We start from the raw sequence: 19,568 nt of genomic DNA, 5'->3' as shown, positions 1-19,568 counted from the left end.
ACAGCTCAACCTAATGAAAAACAGCACCAACAAATAACTGCTGAATTGAAGACTGGTGCTCTGAATCTTCTAAGCGCAAATGGAGACAGAAGTTCTCTTGAATTTAAATCTGGTCTCGAATCCAAAGGATCTATGGATAGGATACCAGGTTAAAAGCTGCCAAATAAGTCAAAAACTGTGAGGTTCAATTTGCAAAATAATGAAATTTGATGTGATGCATGATAGTACATATTTAGTCACCTCCAAATATTGACCCCGGAGCCGGTTCCTAACCCACATATTGGTTCCAGAGTGGACATATTGGTCTCAGGCATTGCAGCTCATCCATAGAAGGTATATATTTCAAAATCACCGAAGTTTGATGTATCGCATGACAATGTTTACTGATTTCGAATAATTGACCCCGTAACCGATTCCTCGGAAACCAGGATACCGGTCCAAAAATGGTCAAATGGCTTAGACATAAAATGCAGTCATTTGAAAAATCATGAATTTTTGTGGGTCACATGATAGTGTTTACTCGCTTCCAAATGATGGTCGCGGAACCGGTTCCCCGGAACATCCGGAGATTATGATCCGCGTCATGTAGTACCCATGACATCCGTCTCCTTCATTTTGGAGCTAATAATTGTAAAAACTTAGCTGAATTCACATAGCGAATCCACTTTTTTAAATTGGCCAGTTTGAAACACCTATTTCGATTCCGGAATAACTCCGGAACCAGGTGGCTAATCCAAACTTCTGACCAAGCCCTAAAATAAGAAGGATATCCGCTTCTTGCACACTTAGATTAAATTACTTTACTGGGTTTTGGAACTACCGAAAAAGTCAGTAAAATGAACACTGTCGCCACGAGTAATTGAAAAGCAAATTTCACCATGTTTTATTTTTTGTCGATATATGATATAAAAAGAAACCTCTCTGCAAAATTTCAGTAAAAAATCACTGTTTTTCGATTTCTGACATTTATTTTTAGTTCACTGACTTTTTCGGTAGTTCAAAAACCCAGTTATTTTTACCAACAGATTGAGTGTGTGTGTCAAAATTTGGTTCAAAAATATTGCAAAACAAAAATAGTTAAAGTTTATGCTGCACTAATAAAAAATCTCTGATTAGGTTTCCAGGCATTAACCTTAGCGTCCTTGATCTATTTTTTACAATCAAATTTTCATGATCTTTCAACTCTAACTCCCACAATTTTCATCGGATTTCCATGAAATTTTGTCACAACACCTCAACATTATTCAAATGTCATAACCTGTACGGGGAATGCAAGTCGGACGGTCGGTTCCGGATTTATACGAATGTCCCGTGGGTTGTGTCCGAAGGCCATTTGAGTCCATAATTATTTTGCACGGATCTAACAAAGCTACAGTATTTGTAACTGAATCATTAACTATTAGTATATTCCGACTAGAGTTACTGTGCACGTGCTGTTGCCTTAGGTGCAGGAGCCTCATTGCTTGCAAGCGCACGGGCGCTCTGTAAATTGTGAGACCTTTTATGGTGCGCCTCATTTTTCTTGAGATGTGTCTCACTGTGGTCTCATGCGCTCAGTCACATGTGCTGTTTAAAATTCTGCGCAATAATTTAAGTGATTACAAAAGTTTTCAACGAGGATCGAAATTGTAACTCTTGGATTGTGAGTCTTCGACCATATCATGTAAGCCATCTAGACACCTGCATAACAAGGCGAAAATAGTTGTAGAGGCTCTTCGTTACTAAGCAGTTGTTTCATAACTTGGATACCGATGGCGAGCCTTAGCGCCGAGCAGCGCATGAGACGAGTCTCCTCGAGAGCACATCACCTAGCGCACGCTTTTAGAATTTTCGTGAGCCTTCATCTAGCGCAGCACACTAGGATTCCGATGAGCTGAGAGACGGTATGGTTGGAGGCTCGTCAGTGCATTTATGTGCTCCTGAGAAACATGTAAGTCTAATTCCGACTCTTTCAACTCGTTTGGAACCAATCTGGCCGGTTCCGGATTACCTGAAACCGGTTTCTGCGGCATCAATTGGGAATCAAAACGTGATCAGCACAATGCATACCGTGCGACACATCAGTCTTCAAGATATTACAACGGGAGTATAATAAAATGCATATTGAGTAACTGTTTGCAACAATGGGTCATCTACAAGTACTTCCGTAATATCCTAGAGCTGAGTCCGGGACCCTGGAAAAGGATATCAATCCGATGATGGTAATCCCTTGAACAACTGCTTGCAGCATAGGGCCATTTGCAAGTACTTCCGGGATGTTCTGGAGCAGATTCCGGGACCCAGGAGAAGGACATACTGAATAATTTATTGATACATAGGGTAATTTACAAGTACCGTTTTGATTCATATTACGGACATGTAAGGACTCAGGGAAATATAACCCAGCAAAGAGCATACAAAATAAATCATTCTGTATGATTCCTTAGCGCTACCGAGCGTCGGAAGCCCTTTACTTTCGAACGGTGGGTGAAGAATACGCTTCCGCAACTTCAATAATTTTAAATAAATCAAAATGTGTGGCCTTTAAATGATTCTTGAATCAAAACGGTACCGTAGGGGTAATTTATAACCGATTCCGATTCCGATACACATCAGAAAGTTTTTGGATGACAAAGAACATTCACTACAATACTTCATGTAGTTAATGGGTAATATGAATAATAAGCGGGGGCCTTGGCGCGGTAAATGGCGGGGCCTTTGGCGCGGTAAATGGCTCGGCATGGCGTACCATTGGTACCTCGCGTACCTGCAGGAATAAAATAGACCCCTTTGTGCGGTCCTTAGCCTCTTGCCTAGCAACTCCTATCCCTACCTCCTCGTGGTACTGGCCGGGGTACGAGTAACCTTGGGGAAGATCGGGTAACCAACGGGTGGGAACTTTGGTCGTATGCTGACAGGGAAGGGGGGGTTTGCGTCTGTACTCCACGTTAGGAGCGGCTCACAACAGCGTCTGTTCCCCATGTCAGGGGCGGCTGATCATCGTCCGAGTGCCAGAGAAGGACTCTAAGCTAAACTGCGCACTATGGCCCTCCGAACATTTAGGGGGAATGGTCCTCCGGAAATCTAGGGGGTTGGTGTTAGGCCCTGCGAGCCAGCCGTGAAAACACATCAGCACAGGAACGTCAACGAGAGAATACGGACCGGAACAATCGGCAAAGACCACAGCGACGAAAATGGACTAGCGATTGGAAACTCGGTACGTGGAACTGCAAATCTCTCAACTTCATTGGAAGTACTCGCATACTCTCCGATGTACTGAAGACCCGCGGTTTCGACATCGTAGCGCTGCAGGAGGTGTGCTGGACAGGAGCATTGGTGCGAACGTTTAGAGGTAATCATACCATCTACCAGAGCTGCGGCAACACACGCGAGCTGGGAACAGCTTTTATAGTGGTGGGTGATATGCAAAGACGCGTGATCGGGTGGTGGCCGATCAATGAACGAATGTGCAAGTTAAGAATCAAAGGCCGATTCTTTAACTTCAGCATAATCAACGTGCATAGCCCACACTCCGGAAGCACTGATGATGACAAGGACGCATTTTACGCGCAGCTCGAACGCGAGTACGACCGCTTCCCAAGCCACGACGTCAAGATCATCATAGGAGATTTTAATGCTCAGGTTGGCCAGGAGGAGTTCAGACCGACGATTGGAAAGTTCAGCGCCCACCGGCTGACGAACGAGAACGGCCTACGACTGATAGATTTTGCCGCCTCCAAGAACATGGCCATTCGTAGCACCTATTTCCAGCACAGCCTCCCGTATACACCTGGAGATCACCTCAGCAGACAGAATCGCAAATCGACCACGTTTTGATCGATGGACGACACTTCTCCGACATAACCGACGTCAGAACCTATCGTGGCGCCAACATTGACTCCGACCACTATGATGGTGATGGTGATGGTGAAACTGCGCCCAAAACTATCCGTCATCAATGATGTACGGTACCGACGCCCGCCCCGGTACAATCTCGAGCGGCTGAAACAACCGGATGTCGCCAATGCGTACGCGCAGCATCTTGAGGAAGCGTTGCCGGATGAGGGCGAGCTCGATAGGGCCCCTCTTGAGGACTGCTGGAGGACAGTCAAAGCAGCCATTAACGACGCTGCCGAAAGCGTTGTCGGATATGTGGAACGGAGCTCAAGAAACGATTGGTTCGACGAGGAGTGCCAGGAGGTTTTAGAGGAGAAGAATGCAGCGCGGGGTGCAATGCTGCAGCATGGTACGCGGCAAAACGTGGAACGATACAGACTGAAGCGGAAACAGCAAACCCGCCTATTCCGGGACAAAAAGCGCCACCTGGAAGAGGTGGAATGCCAAGAGATGGAGTTGCTGTACCGTTCTCAAGAAACGCGGAAGTTCTATCAGAAGCTCAACACATCCCGCAAAGGCTTCGTGCCGCGAGCTGAGATGTGCCGGGATAAGGATGGGAGCATCTTGACGGACGGACACGAGGTGATCGAAAGGTGGAAGCAGCACTACGATGAACACCTGAATGGCGCAGAGAACACAGGCACAGAAGGTCAGGACAGCGAAGGCGATGGCTACGTCAGCACAGCGGATAGCGGAAATCAACCAGCTCCCACGATGGGGGAAGTTAAGGATGCCATTCAACAGCTCAAGAACAACAAAGCCGCTGGCAAGGATGGTATCGGAGCCGAACTCATCAAGATGGGCCCGGACAGGTTGGCCGCTTGTCTGCATCGGCTGATAGTCAGAATCTGGGAAACGGAACAGCTACCGGAGGAGTGGAAGCAAGGCGTTATATGGCGACAAACTGGAGTGTGAAAATTATCGTGCAATCACCATCCTAAACGCCGCCTATAAAGTGCTATCCCAGATTCTCTTCCGTCGTCTATCACCTATAGCAAACGAGTTCGTGGGAAGTTATCAAGCAGGTTTCATCGACGGCCGCTCGACAACGGACCAGATCTTTTCCGTGCGGCAAATCCTCCAGAAATGCCGTGAGTACCAGGTCCCTACGCACCATTTGTTCATCGATTTCAAGGCGGCATACGATAGTATCGACCGCATAGAGCTATGGAAAATCATGGACGAGAACAGCTTTCCCGAGAAGCAGTGTTGTGAAAAACTCAATTTCTCACAACTCACGTCTTACATTTTTCATGCGTGAGTTGTCAATCATGCAACTCAGCAGTCAAAAAATCATGGATGAGTTGGCTCACCTTTTTAACTCATTGTTTCGTATTTCCACAGCTTACTCACACACGGCAATAATTTCTTGTTTGTCTGGTAAAATGATATGACTCCTTTCTTACGAAAACAACAACATTCGGGTTTCACGAGTTTTTGCCGGGTTTTGCGACTGAATCATTTTTTACGGGGTGAGTTGATTGAGTTGATTTTGCATCAAAATCTCAAGCGTGAGATTTGCGTAACAGATCTCTATTGAGTTTGCTCTCACAGGAGAGCGTATTGATTGAGCTTTTGAGTGTGAGTCTATCAACACTGCCGGGAAGCTCACAAGATTGATAAGAGCAACGATGGACGGTGTGCAAAACTGCGTGAAGATCTCGGGCGAACACTCCAGTTCGTTCGAGTCTCGGCGGGGACTACGACAGGGCGATGGACTTTCGTGCCTGTTGTTCAATATTGCGCTTGAAGGTGTCATGCGGAGAGCCGGACTTAACAGTCGAGGCACGATTTTCACGAGATCCGGACAATTTGTTTGCTTCGCGGACGACATGGATATTATTGGGAGAAAATTTGAAACGGTGGCAGATTTGTTCACCCGCCTGAAACGCGAAGCAACAAGAGTCGGGCTAATGGTGAATGCGTCGAAAACAAAGTACATGCTGGTTGGCGGAACTGAGCGCGACAGGACCCGCCTATGAAGCAGTGTTACGATAGACGGGGATACCTTCGAGGTGGTGGACGAGTTCGTCTACCTCGGATCCTTGTTGACGGCTGACAACAATGTTAGTCGGGAAATACGAAGGCGCATCATCAGCGGAAGTCGTGCCTACTATGGGCTCCAGAAGAAACTGCGGTCAAGAAAGATTCACCCCCGCACCAAATGCACGATGTACAAAACGCTCATAAGACCGGTAGTCCTCTATGGGCATGAGGCGTGGACTATGCTCGAGGAGGACTTGCAAGCTCTTGGGGTTTTCGAACGCCGAGTGCTAAGGACGATCTTCGGCGGCGTGCAGGAGAACGGCGTGTGGCGGCGAAGGATGAACCACGAGCTCGCTCAACTCTACGGCGAACCCAGTATCGTGAAGGTAGCTAAAGCTGGAAGGATACGCTGGGCAGGGCATGTTGCAAGAACGCCGGACAACAACCCTGTAAAGATGGTGTTCGCCACGAATCCGGTCGGAACAAGAAGGCGTGGGGCGCAGCGAGCTAGGTGGATTGATCAGGTACACCAGGACCTGGAGAGCGTGGGTCACAGTCGAGGATGGAGAGAAGCGGCCATGAACCGAGGGAATTGGCGAAATATTGTTGGCGAGGCTTTATCAAGATAATTGATGTAAAGCCAAATAAGTAAGTAAGTAAGCGGGGGCCTTCCTTAGCCGAGTGGTTAGAGTCCGCGGCTACTAAGCAAAGCCATACTGAAGGTGTCTGGGTTCGAATCCCGGTCGGTCCAGGATCTTTTCGTAAAGGAAATTTCCTTGACTTCCCTGGACATAGAGTATCATCGTACCTGCCACACGATATACAAATGCGAAAATGGCATCTTAGGCAAATAAAGCTCTCAGTTAATAACAGTGCTGGAAAAGTTCGCATCACGAAGCAGCTCACGAGTGTATACCAACGCATAACAAACATCACAGACTCGGGATCTGGCTAGGTGTGAGTAAGCCCGCACCCGTCTGCTCGGGAGAACATGTCAAAAGAAGTAGTAACAAGCTCGCGAGCGTTTACTCGCGAGTAACCGAGCAAGGTGTGATTTATTATGGTTTTGACAGACAAATTAATTGTATAACCATCATATCGACAGTAAACTACTAGTTTGTAGTCAAAGGCCCTTGAAAACCATAAATCTCGGAGGGTAAGCAGGTTTTTTCCCAAAAGCACAATATGACTCTGAGCAGCTCCGAACACGTTCGCGAATCACTTTTAGCTTCAGTTACTCGGGAGTCGATAGATGCGAGTAAGCCAGCGCTCTGACGCTCGGGAGCGTTTGGTTTTGTTTTTGTTCCAGTTCAGATGAAGCGTTCGCCACTTTCCATCACTGGTTAATAACTGTGGAAGTGCTCATAAGAACACTAATCTGAGGAGCAGGCTCTGTTCCAGTGGGAACGTTAATGCCAAGAAGAAGAAGAAGAGTAAAAAGCGCTTGACTGTACCAATTGCAGCATGAATAGAAAACCTTTCGAACGTGTAATGCATACAACATTCGAACATGAGCGTTTACTACGTACGGGTAGCAGTGAGCTATCAACTGATACTGCACAGAAAGAAAAATCCATGTTAAATGCAGCGTGAATTCATGCACATAAATGGAATGCCAGATTTGTCGCTTATTTAATCTACTAATCATGGTAAATTATAAATATTACTACATTTCCGCTATACATCGCATAATCGAGCTCTAACTAATTATGTGACAATTTACTCACAATCATGTAGGTTATGTACTTTTACACGATTTGTACTGTAAATTTACGATCAATCTGGCATTTCCTTGATGTGCATTATTTTATGATGATTTGAAAACACAGAGCTAATTGAGATTTTTGAATTTTAGCTAGAAATCTGCATCCTATGAATGAATCTTGAAATTACAGCAATCATAAATATATAAAAATCATTTTTTTTTTTTCGAATTTAGTACTGCGATTCTGATGAAATTGTGGTAGGGTTTAAACTTTAAAGCTTCCTTTGCTATTTTTAACAGCATTTTGAAATCCTATGATGGATTCTAAGTATTTCTGTGGTACTCTTGTTATTTCGGTAAGACACCTGGTAGTATCCCTGGATATTCTACCCCATTACCCCGAATCCCATTACCCCGAATGCCATTAACCCGAACGCCATTACCCCGAATTCCAAAACCCCGAACGACCCATCACCCCGAATGACATTACCCCGAATTTCAAAATCATTGGGAAATGTTATCAATAAGATAATTTTGAATTCGGGGAAATAGCATTCGGGGTGATGGAATTCGGGGTTATGGTGCATTCGGGGTAATGGAATTCGGGGTGATGAGATTCGGGGAAATGGCATTCGGGGTAATGGGGTAGAATCATCCCTGGAATTCTTAGAATTGAAAATTGATATTCACAATACTGGTTGGATTAAAAACGGATTTTCCTGTACTTTGGGGTATAAATCTCTAACAATTCGGATAAAAACTCTTATGAGTCCAGTGAGATTGCTTTCGTTGAATATATATCGAGATTTTTATTGGACTTGTAGTGATTCCGGTAGTAATCTTTAGAATGGGGATTCCCTCCCCAATTCCTACATGGACTACGGAATTCCAAATGACATTCGAGTATCTATGGTGTCAGAATTATCACGTAAAATTCCTAATTCCTACCGACATCCGCGGAAATTCCAAATTCCTACAGTAATCTTACAGTAATATTAAAATTCTTTTTTGAACATCAGAATTTTTACGGAAAGTGTTTGATACCTTTGAAAATATCAAAGCTGAATTCGTTTTTCCATGATTTTACCTCAAATTTCAATTGGTTCGTTAAATTCAACAATCTCAAAGCATGAGTAGCAACCTATGAGGCCAACTACCAGTATCTTTGTAGTAAATGCTACTTTTATTCATACCAACGCGTTGTTTGTAGTATGTTCATAGCCTGTAGTGAAGTAAAATTACACAAACATGTTCCACTCGTGTTCTACAGGTAGCAAGTACTACCGATAATGTGGTAAACTCATCTTATTACATTTACATACACATCACCCAGTATCTCTGAAGTTTCCCGAATATGTCTTCTTCTCTCACATGTCGCTGAACTAACTTATAGATTCGAAGATCTAGAAGAGAATAAACGTTTGATTCGAAAAGATTCTCGACAAATCTTGATAACGTTATAAGATATGAATTGTTCTTACACTCGCCCGTTTGATCCGGTCGACCGCATTCAGGTGGTGCTCGTACAGCTGCGTCGTGGAAGTCCGCTCGATGTTCAGAATGTTGCCGCACTCGTCCCGAACGACCATGTCCAGCCGGAGGATCTTGTTTCCGGTGTCGATCTCCGAGGTGGCCTTAAGCTTGATGTCCTTCATTTCGTCGACCGGGAGATTCCCGGAAAGCAGCTGCGATCGCAGCCGGATCAGCTCCAGCATTTTCGTCCGGATGACCTTGAAGTCCGGGTGGGTGTAGAGGAAGAACCGCCGGTAGAGGTGCTGCCACTCTTTTAGGACGGTGGTGATCTCTTCGACGATTTCAGTGCGGGCCACGACCAGCTCGCCGTCGCGGGATATCCGACTGTCGACGATGTGGACGTAGCATTTGGGAAAGATGCCGCTCACGTGGGGTCGACTGCAACACAGAAATGGAAAATATCATTGGATTATTGAGTGTATTCTGTGCTTTTTTCTCATTTGGCATCTCTGTATAGATAACGATCTGGTTATTTCGCTGCTATTCTGTTTCTGTTCTCGTTCATCAAGGGCTAATCCATTCAAATTGGCTGAGAATTCATTAAAAGTTGGTCAAAATCCGAGAAGTTTGTAAAGATTTGTATGCGTTCTGTATCTTTTAAAAATTGGACACTATTCACAGCATTAACTAATGAGAAACGCCAACCAGCACTGCAATCAAACATCCTGCGTTAATCGCAGACCCCTCTTCTATCGACTTACCTTCGATTATATCCGTAGTACCAGTTGGCAGTTTCCTGTAGAATGACCACCGAATCGCCCACGTCCAGTTCCAGTCTGTGCTCTTTGTTCGACTCGCTGTAGTTGGCTTTGGCTGCATGGGATAAAAAAATTAAAACAAGGCAAATACGCGAATTAGATTATACGCCCGTTCAACAATGGCAGTAGGCTGGGGGATTTGCGTTCATCCCCCTAGGCAATCTGTGTCGGTCGCCCTTGAAATCCCCTCTCGCCGACGGATATGGGATAGATGGATGATGGATCGTAGCAAGCCGTGCGTGTGTTGCAAAGTGTTACGAGTGCAAAGGCTCTACTCCACGATGGGGGTAACTTGATACGCGATTGGATCCGCTATGCAACAGGAACCCCTTCATCAATCATGCATACTGTACTCACCGGTGCTGGTCGTTCTAAACCCGGCTCTCGACGACCGTTTGCGTAGTGTGGTGGATTAGTGGTATTACGATGGGATATTTGCTCTTTCCGATCCATTGACTTACTTCGCTACAACGGAACCGACCTGAATGGTAGCTTTGCAGTGTGCATAATAGAGGAATCTAGTCGTCCGTGATTTACGCCTGGCCTTGTTGATGATGTAAGGTAAATTAATCCTTTGCGAGATTGATTAGGTAATTAACGGTGGTCTACTTATATGAAAATGTATCATAGACAGATAGAAACATGGGTTCGCGAAAATAAGAAATGATTTGCAAAATGAAATCCAATCTCTGATGCTTATCGACCAGCATTGAACGAATTACCCTAGAGCCGATGATGGCGTGATAAAGATCATCATTTCCCACCATGCAACGCCTACTACGATTGAACACGATACTATAGTCGTCAGTTCACCCCCTCGGCGAACACACGGTGCTCCAATAACCGTTATTATCAAATAAAATATACCATTAAAACGGCAGTCAGCAGTTGATTCCTGACGTTGCTCTGCACCTCTGGGCCGATTTTTAAAAAAATCCTTAGGCAGAATTTTGAGTTACGCCCTTTTGAAGTTTATATGATAGAAATCACACGAAATATGCCACTTTAACTTGTTTAAACAAAGAGATTATAATAAAAATTTGTAGTTTTAATTTTTTATATGGTTTAAGATATTGAAAAATACATTTTTCTAAAATTTTTCTCGACCGACATTTGAAAAGGGCCAATGCTTTGTTTGATTATCTATATAAATAAAAATGGAATGGTGTTTGTATGTCACGAAATGGCTCAAGAAAGGGCCAATCAATGTGCGTGATTCCTTTGCAGTTGCGTTCCTCGGGTTGCGACGTGTTTGTGTGGAATAATATTAGCAAAAAACTCACCGAGGAAGTGGAAGAAATAGGAAATAAACTTTGACATTTTGTATAAGGATCTTTTATGGCCTACTCCAAAGCCTACTTGGCAGTACGAAGTATGCCGGGACAACTAGTTACTAATAAGCCAATACACGAAAAATGATATCTACCAAATTAACGCCTGTTAGTGATTTTAGGAAATTGTCCAAAGCATTCAATTTGAAAAATTCTTGGACAGGATATGCAGATACGCCCTTTTGAAATGTATGGAAAGAATATGGAATATGGGATATGGTGGATTCTGCTCCATCTGTAACACTGCGGAACACGTTTTTGTCTCCAGCACCAAAATACCGCTATTCACTTAATTAAGGGTTGCTGGATCCATTGCCGTTTTCAGAAATATCATAGCACGTCTAGTTTTTGAGATATCGACTGTTGAAAATGCAAAAAATGACTATTTCAGCCAACTTGCATGCAAGTTTGCCAGCTTGTAAGATAATATATTGGCTTAATTTGCCACAAAATTCAAACTTTATGTGTATAACAATACTTATCATTAAAGTTTGTAATACTTTCGATACGGAAAAGTTATTTTTTGATGGTTTAGAGAATTGTTGTATTTTGCCATATAGAAGAAACGAAGAATTTTGTATGGAGACTGCAAGCATGTTGAAAAAAATCGATTTAATCGAAATTTAATCGCGCAATTTCAATCAAATTATGTCTGAAATGAAAGTTCAAGTTCTATTTTGCATGTTTGGTGGATTAGATTACAAAAAAGTTTGATAAATTGTACTTTAAATTTCATGTAAACATTAATAAAACCAGTGTTTTATACAACTTTTGCGACCTGTAGCTAAAAATTGTGACGTGCTGGAACATTTCTGAGAATGGCACCAGATTCAGCAATCCCAAATCTACTAGAGACACATAATTTGATCCTTGAGACACGCAAAAATGTCATTTTTGTTACGCTGTGTAATCAACGGTTAGCTAGGTGCATACATAATCATTACACTTTTACGGTTGTTCTTATTTCATTCAATTTAGCAAGTGGCATAGAAGGAATGATTCAAATTGTATTCAAATATAACGCAGAATTTTCCAATTTGAGACCCCCTTTGCTCCCCCACATTACAGCTTTTGTATGGAAAATGTATGAACCGTAACACTACCGAACCTCCTCGTTACGTAATATTTGAACAATTCCAAATTAACACGTACACATGTTGTCTATACTGACATTGAAAAAGGACCAAAGTATAATGGAAATATACACATTTCATTATAGCTGAACAATGACTGTATCAAAGTTGATCGAAACACTCTAACATCACTTATCTTTATCTATATTATATATTCATACATACATACTTTTATTCTAATCTGTTCTATTCTATTCAATTATACTCTACTTAAATTTATTCTACTCTGATCAACCCTACTTGTTTTAAACATATTTTTACAAATGGACACTGAAAAAATTAAAAACTGCGCGCAAAAGATTTGAACGGTACTCTTTCGATATTTGTACGGCTTTTTAGCGCTCCCAGCTCTGTAAAAAATTGCGATGCACAGATTCAGGATGTCCCAAAGAAATCGATGGATGTATCACTGGATAAAATCTTGGAGGTGTTAGAACTTTCTTGAAGAATTTCTTAAAGAATTTTTGGAGGAATGCAGATGATATCTGAAAAAGAATTTCCATTTCTGTGATTCTCTTTAGAAAAATCCAGGTTGTATTCTTTAGGTATTCTAAATGCAATTCTCCGATTCTTTCCCTGGGAAAATTCGTGGAGAAATTCATTGGAAAATAATAATAATAATGATAATAACTAAGTAAACTCCATCAGAAATTTTCAGAGTAATATTTGCACATAATTATTTATATGCTTATATTTGTTTTAATATTTTTCTTCATACTTGCAAAAAGGAAAGATTTCTCCTGATGCTTCCGTAAATCAACTCATAATATTCGTGCATAAACCAAAAGCTGTTCATAATACAATATTGTCTCCCTATTATTGAAAATCGCCGAGGCGACTTCGCCCATTTTGAGAATCACTGGCCTAAGCGTTTGACGAAATCAGACCTTGTGTCTTTACATTGGAATTTATTGTTTCTAATACTGTAGTGATTCTACGAAAAAATCCAAACCACTGAAGTAATCCACCCGCATGGCATATCGGTCACGGTCCCAGATGTGGAGATGACGTAATAAATTTGCTAAATTTGCTTGCCACAATCGTTCACTTGAAGAATATGAATGATAGAGGGAGGAAGGCCGGCGTGAGGCAGTCTCGGATCGACAATCCGACAGACAAACTGACATTATAATTGCACACACCGTCCATTACTCCGTTCCAGGCAGGCATCAATGGGTGGTTAAGGTGAAACTATACTGAACGAATAGTGATCTTGTTCTAAGGCTTTAGGCTTGCTTCGTGAAAATTATTCTTTCGAAGCTTCGATGCAATGTTAAAGTTGAATTCCAATTCACCTTGAATATTCGCCTTAAAACATCGTCCTTGAGCTCTGCACGAACGATGATTCTCCGGATGATGATGATGCCGGTGCGAGATTGGCATGGTTACCCACACCTCCCGGATGCTTTGCATTGATGATGACGCAAAACCAAGGCAGCGGAGAAATCGTTTCTACCTTCCGACTAAATAGGAGAAAATTTCAATTAAATTTTTTGTCGCTCTTGGAGTTAATTGAAAGCTCCGGACCGATGTGGAGCGAAAGAACAATAGCAACGGGAATGTAATCCTGATGCGAAGGAAAATATTTGTGCACAACGCAGTGGAGTTTTTGAATTGTATAGACATTGTTTTCCTTGTCATGGCAGCGAATCGTGAATAATCCACCTTGAAATATGATTCTGCTTTGTTTACGATCAATAATAAACCCCTCTACCGGCAGCTTCATTTTTCACCGTCAAAAAAATATTCAAATAGCGATAACTTTTTTGTTTCTCGATATTTTTGCACAATTTCTTAAATCGGTTTTCTGTGCATCGTTCAACTGTTGTTTGTATAAAAGAGTGTGTTTTAACCACATTCCTAGCTATAAATTTTACTCTTTATGGTCGTTTTTCTAAAAAATCTCTTACTTTTAAAATCATGTACGCATATTTAAGGATCTACAACAAATTATAAACGTTTTCCTCCGAATGTTCCAATTGGTTATCTCAGAATAACATATTATGAAAATAATACATGGAAAATAAAATCAATTTCATTACGGCAGTGTTGCCAATTTTGATGTTTTTCATTGTGCTTTGAGTGGTTTTCTGAAAATGAAGTACAGTCATACCTCGATATTAAATAACTTTTTTTGGTCCCATTTATTTTTCCAATTTTTATTAAAAACATGATTTATGAACTGCAATTAACATTTTTCAAGATTCAAACACCAACCAATACTGAATCGAAGCAATGCAAGCATTTACTATCACTGACTACAGTCAAAAATTGATATCGAGTTGCTGAAATTGAAACTTTAGACTTTGCATTCCAAATGACTAGATCAAACTCTGATTAGACATGTGTGTCGCCGGGCCACGCTGCCATCGCCAATTCATTAGACGTATATTTGATAGACATTTTTTTCTTGAAACTGCTTAAGAAAATATTGAGCTATTGTTTTAGGAATTTTTACAGATATCCTTCAAACGGTTTCTCAAAGAATTCGATGTTTCTCTTGAAATTTCTCCACGGATTTCAACTAACATCATTCTGAGGATACCCCCGGAGATGCCGCCAATAATTTCTCCATGGACTCATTTTAAACTCTCTTGGTATTCATTTATAAAACTTAAACATATTCTTAAAATAATTCCAGGCATATTCCAGGAATTCCTTCTAAGATTTTCTTCAGAAATTATGCCAGGAAGTTTCTAGAAATTATGCCTAAAAATTTCTAGAAACATTTCATCAATATTGACTTAACGGATTCCCGCCTTAAGAATTCCTTGAGGAATTTAATCAAAGCGTTCGCATTCCATTCCACCAAGAAATGGTTCAAATATTCCTTCAGGCATTTCTCCGGAATATGTCCAAGAACTGTTTCCAAGGAATTCTGGGTTCTAGTAAATTTCAATTCAACTGTTCTGAATTTCTCCTAAAGTTTTTTTTATTAGGTATATTATACCTATGAATTTTTCTGTGCCTTTTTACAAAAATATTATCAAGTAATTTCTTTAGGATATAAAGCGGATCCAACCATGAATTCTTCAAACCATTCCGCATATGATACCTCATATTTTTCCGGAATTTCAAAGGTTCATAAATTATTTCAGCGATTTTTCATGAAATCTTCCAGCGGCCCTTTTAGAGAACAATTCAGTTATAACTCTTGGAATACGAATTATTCCAAAAAATCGTACAGGTATCCGTCCGAAGACCTGAAAAAAAATCTTGGCTTTTCTCCAGCAATTTTATTATGATTTTCTGCAGAACTTTCTCCAATCATTTTTGCCAAAACTATTCTATGTACTACTTAAGTTTCTTCAATGATTCTTTGTCAAATGAAATCCTTCATTAATCCCATCAGGGATGTCTTAAGAAAGTTCTCAATGATTCTTTTTCATTGGGCTCTCCAAGTAGTTTTTAAAGACGATAAGTCTAGAAATTTTTCTATGGATTTTTTTGTTACAAAAATATATTCAGAGATTCGCTTAAAAACTGAGCAAGTTCCCATGATTCCCCGGAAAATTCTTTTCCACCACGTATTTGTAACTTTTGCATGGAAGATTCCTCAAAGATAATTCTTGTTTTTAATGGAGTTTTCTAGTGATTTCTTCATTAATTCAGGAAAAAAAATTTTTTGAAAAATTCTTGGGACATTCATTCCAAAATTCTGTCAAGAAATTACAAAAATTGCTTTAGGAGTTCTACCAAGAGTTCCTCATAACAAAATTCTTGAAGTTCCATAATTGCCTGCTCAAAATATTCATGGACTGCTCCGCATTAAAAATTTCTTTTATAGTTTCTCCGAGTGTTCAAGGATTCCTCCAACGATTTTTCCTGAGTACATTTATTTAGGGATTACTACAATAGAGAGGTAAAAAAAATAAAATGAAAAAATATGTAAAAATTGAATACGTTTTTTTTTTTGAAAAAATATGTAAAATAAACTGAAAATGCCTGCTAATTCAATTATATCAATTTAAGGCCATTAGAAAAAAAATTGCTTCGGTATGACGTAACCTCGGTGAAAGGTAACGAAAATGAAAATCGAGTTACGTTATATCGAGGTATTACTGTATTTGTTTTTTTATTGTGCTTTAGATGTGGGCTAAATAAACAACTCCATGAAGGCGTAATATATTTTCCATATTAATACTATATCAGTAATTCGGTCAGGACGTACTTTAAATGATTGTATGATATCTGCAACATTGTTGTTCCAGAAATAACTTGATATTTTTCAGCAGGCTTCTGATTAAAGATGGTTTCGAAAAATAAGCCGTTTTTGAAAATAAAAAACACGGCTCCCCTGACCGTTTTTATCAGAAAAAAAATCTCCATCAAATCTGTGATCACCAGTCGTTTTCTATAGCTATGCTACATGCCTGGGCAAAATTTCAATAAAATCTTAGGGCCCGTTTTTAAGTTACGCCCTTTTGATTGTATAAGTCCAAAAATTCAATGGAAATCTGGGCTATTTATAAGGATTTTCACTGGCCGTGACCATCAAATGAAATATACAATCAATATTTTATTCAAAATCTGTGTATTTGATTATTTGTAACTTATAAGTGGAGTTAAGAATCAGAATTTCAGCGAAATTTTGAGTTACGCCCTTTTGTAAGTGTAACCATTAAACACACTAATTTTAAATAGAATATTTACGCATTCTATAAAAGTTAAGCAAGTTTTAATGTTCATAATTACACATTGCACTTACATGTCGTTATCGTTTTTCACAAAAAAAAACTGTTTTTTCATAGGCTCAAGCGCTATAAGGCATTGCGGAGCCAATTTCATCATGTAACCAAATTGGTTTTTGTAGCACAATATTCTGGATAGTATGGTGAGTCCATGTACTTACGATTCAAATGCAACATGAAACTCATTGGTACCAACATGTAAGTATACGTTAAAGCAGGGCTGCCCAACGTACGGCCCGCGGAGGTTTCGGAGGATTCTTCTCGTATTTGGCCCATTGGATATTGTACCAATCCGAAGTTAGAACATACCAAGACTATTCGCGACTACGAAGCTGCTGATGTTTTCTTCGGTTTTCTGTGAGAAAAACAAGGCGAGATATATTTTTTGCTTTTTTTTTCACGCACAAGATGACAGTTCCTTACGAGGTTTTCCGTTGGTGCGAGTGCTTTGTAAATCTCTTTTTGTTTCGTGGTCGCGAATTTAATTTTAAATTTTGTATCAATCTAATATTTCAGCTTGGAAATTATTTGAAAAGGTTTGTTTTTTTTTTGATCTTTTAAGATTCTTGATTTCATGAATATTTCAAATTCTAAATCTCAAATTCTAGGTGTTTCGACAATGTTTTTGCCATGACTTCCGTCAACACTCAAAAAATTCAGCCTGAACAAAAAAATTTAACAAAAGGCTAATTTTTCATACATAATTTCACTGAATCAGAGGCTAATATTCGCACAGAATCTTGGAAATAAATTTTCCCAACACCTGTGCGTAATTCACGCAGATTCCTTGATAGGATTATAAAAAGACAGACTTTTAACAAAATGTTGAACTGGATTTGTTCAAAATTCTGCAAACGACTTTCACCAATGTTATCGGCAAGATTCTCACTGAATTTTGATCAGGAGTCCATAGACTTCTTTAAAGGAAACTGACATCGTCTTCAGCCATTTAGCTGCACATACTGTAACTTAACATTAGACAACGGACAAGCATGCTTCAGTGGCATAGCCGAGAAACATTCCTGAGGAAAAGTTTCAATGGCTGAAGCGGGAATCGAACCCACACCCCATGACACGATGCGTTTAAATGTCTGGCGACACTAACCGCACGGCCACAAGGCACACTTGCCATAATTTTCATCGCATTCAACACATAACTTTCAAAATTTTTGGGCAAGATTATAATATTACGCTATGTAACATTTTGCTAGAACCCTGAACGAATTTACAATAAACTTTTGAATAGGTTTTTTCGAATACTTTTTAGCATTCTCAGATTTCAAGGTTCAATTTCTAAATGACTAATGATTGAGATTCTAAAGGAGTCCTTGGCATGATTCTTGTGAAATCCTGGACATTTTGACCGAGATTTTCGTGAAAGCTTCATAAGGATTTCAGCCTATTCTGGGTCATTCTAATAGTATTAGGTCGGATTCTAGTAGAATTCGGATTATGATTTTTATAAAATTCTTGATATTCTAACAGGCACCAAAATTTCTGGGGTAGATTCATCAACATATTCTGGACTAGATTGTTTTGCAAATACTTGGCCCGCAAAAAAAATTTGGCCCGCGACACAATATTGTTTCTGTGATTTGGCCCGTGTGTCAAAAAGTTTGAGCAGGCCTGCGTTAAAGAATACTTTCAGGCTTAAGTATTCTGTTATAGGTAGCAATCCTTCAAACTTGGTTAAGTTTTTCAGTGTAAGTGGCGTATGGAAGAAAATTAAATTATCGACGTGAAAAGCAAAGATACAAAACAAAACAAAATAATGCAAAGTGTAGACAATCCAAAATCATTTTGTTCAATTGAATTTGAAATTGAACAAAATTGCAGCACTCATACAGCTTAATTTTAAAATGTTTGTCTTTGTCAGCAAGAAAAAGTTTGTGTAGCTCTCAAAGTATGTTTTTTTCGCTTGCTTTCACTGTTTATAGTAACTGGTTAGTTTTAACTTTACAGGCAAAGTTTGTATAGGATTCAAATCAAGTTAGGCAGACCACCAGGCAACAACAGGGCCACAAATAAAATTACGATTTTCCAAAAATCAAAACTCGAAATTACACAAAATCTAAGAACAACTCTGTATTGACCATATTCCATGTATCTTTCAAAAATTATATCCTTTAATCCAGACCTCCATTACTACGAATGCCATAAACCTACAAACCAGAATGGCTTTGGCCCGAATTTCATTATCACGAAGCAATGTCATTTAAGGTAACTATATATTCGGGGCAACAGCAACATGCCAAATGTTGGTGCGTTCAAGGTTACGGAATTCAGACCTATGTTTACGGAGAAATTAAGTTTGGGGTTATAGGGTAGAATGTTCTCAAAAGAGTTTTGATGTGAGTATTGATTTTTAAGGAAGACTTGTAAAACTATGCTCTGCAAGTATTCTGATTCAATAAAACCAAATAGAAACGGATATTTCATACTCTTCTGAAGCATAGTCCATGTATTGAGGATTCCTCTTCACGAGTTAGCTTAAAAATGGGTTGATGGATTCAAACAATTCTGGTACTATTGTATTTATACAGGGCTCGTACGTA

At 40.2% G+C, this 19,568-nt stretch overlaps 1 protein-coding gene across 8 annotated transcripts in view; it reads right to left on the bottom strand.

Annotated features, from left to right (window-relative positions):
- The window catches only part of LOC5579960 (dedicator of cytokinesis protein 1), a 143,387-nt gene that overhangs the window by 38,100 nt on the left and 85,719 nt on the right, over positions 1-19,568 (bottom strand). For all 8 annotated transcript variants that reach the window (XM_021838353.1, XM_021838355.1, XM_021838354.1 and 5 more), the window contains exons 2-3: positions 9,802-9,913; positions 9,049-9,478 (exon numbers count right to left, since the gene is read on the bottom strand). In XM_021838353.1, coding sequence (XP_021694045.1) covers positions 9,049-9,478; positions 9,802-9,913 — 542 coding nt within the window. The remainder of the gene's footprint in view (positions 1-9,048; positions 9,479-9,801; positions 9,914-19,568) is intronic.

Source organism: Aedes aegypti, chromosome 1 (assembly GCF_002204515.2).
Source record: "Aedes aegypti strain LVP_AGWG chromosome 1, AaegL5.0 Primary Assembly, whole genome shotgun sequence".
In the NCBI taxonomy this organism is placed as follows: Eukaryota; Metazoa; Arthropoda; class Insecta; order Diptera; family Culicidae; genus Aedes; species Aedes aegypti.
This window is presented reverse-complemented; position numbering and strand designations above follow the sequence as displayed.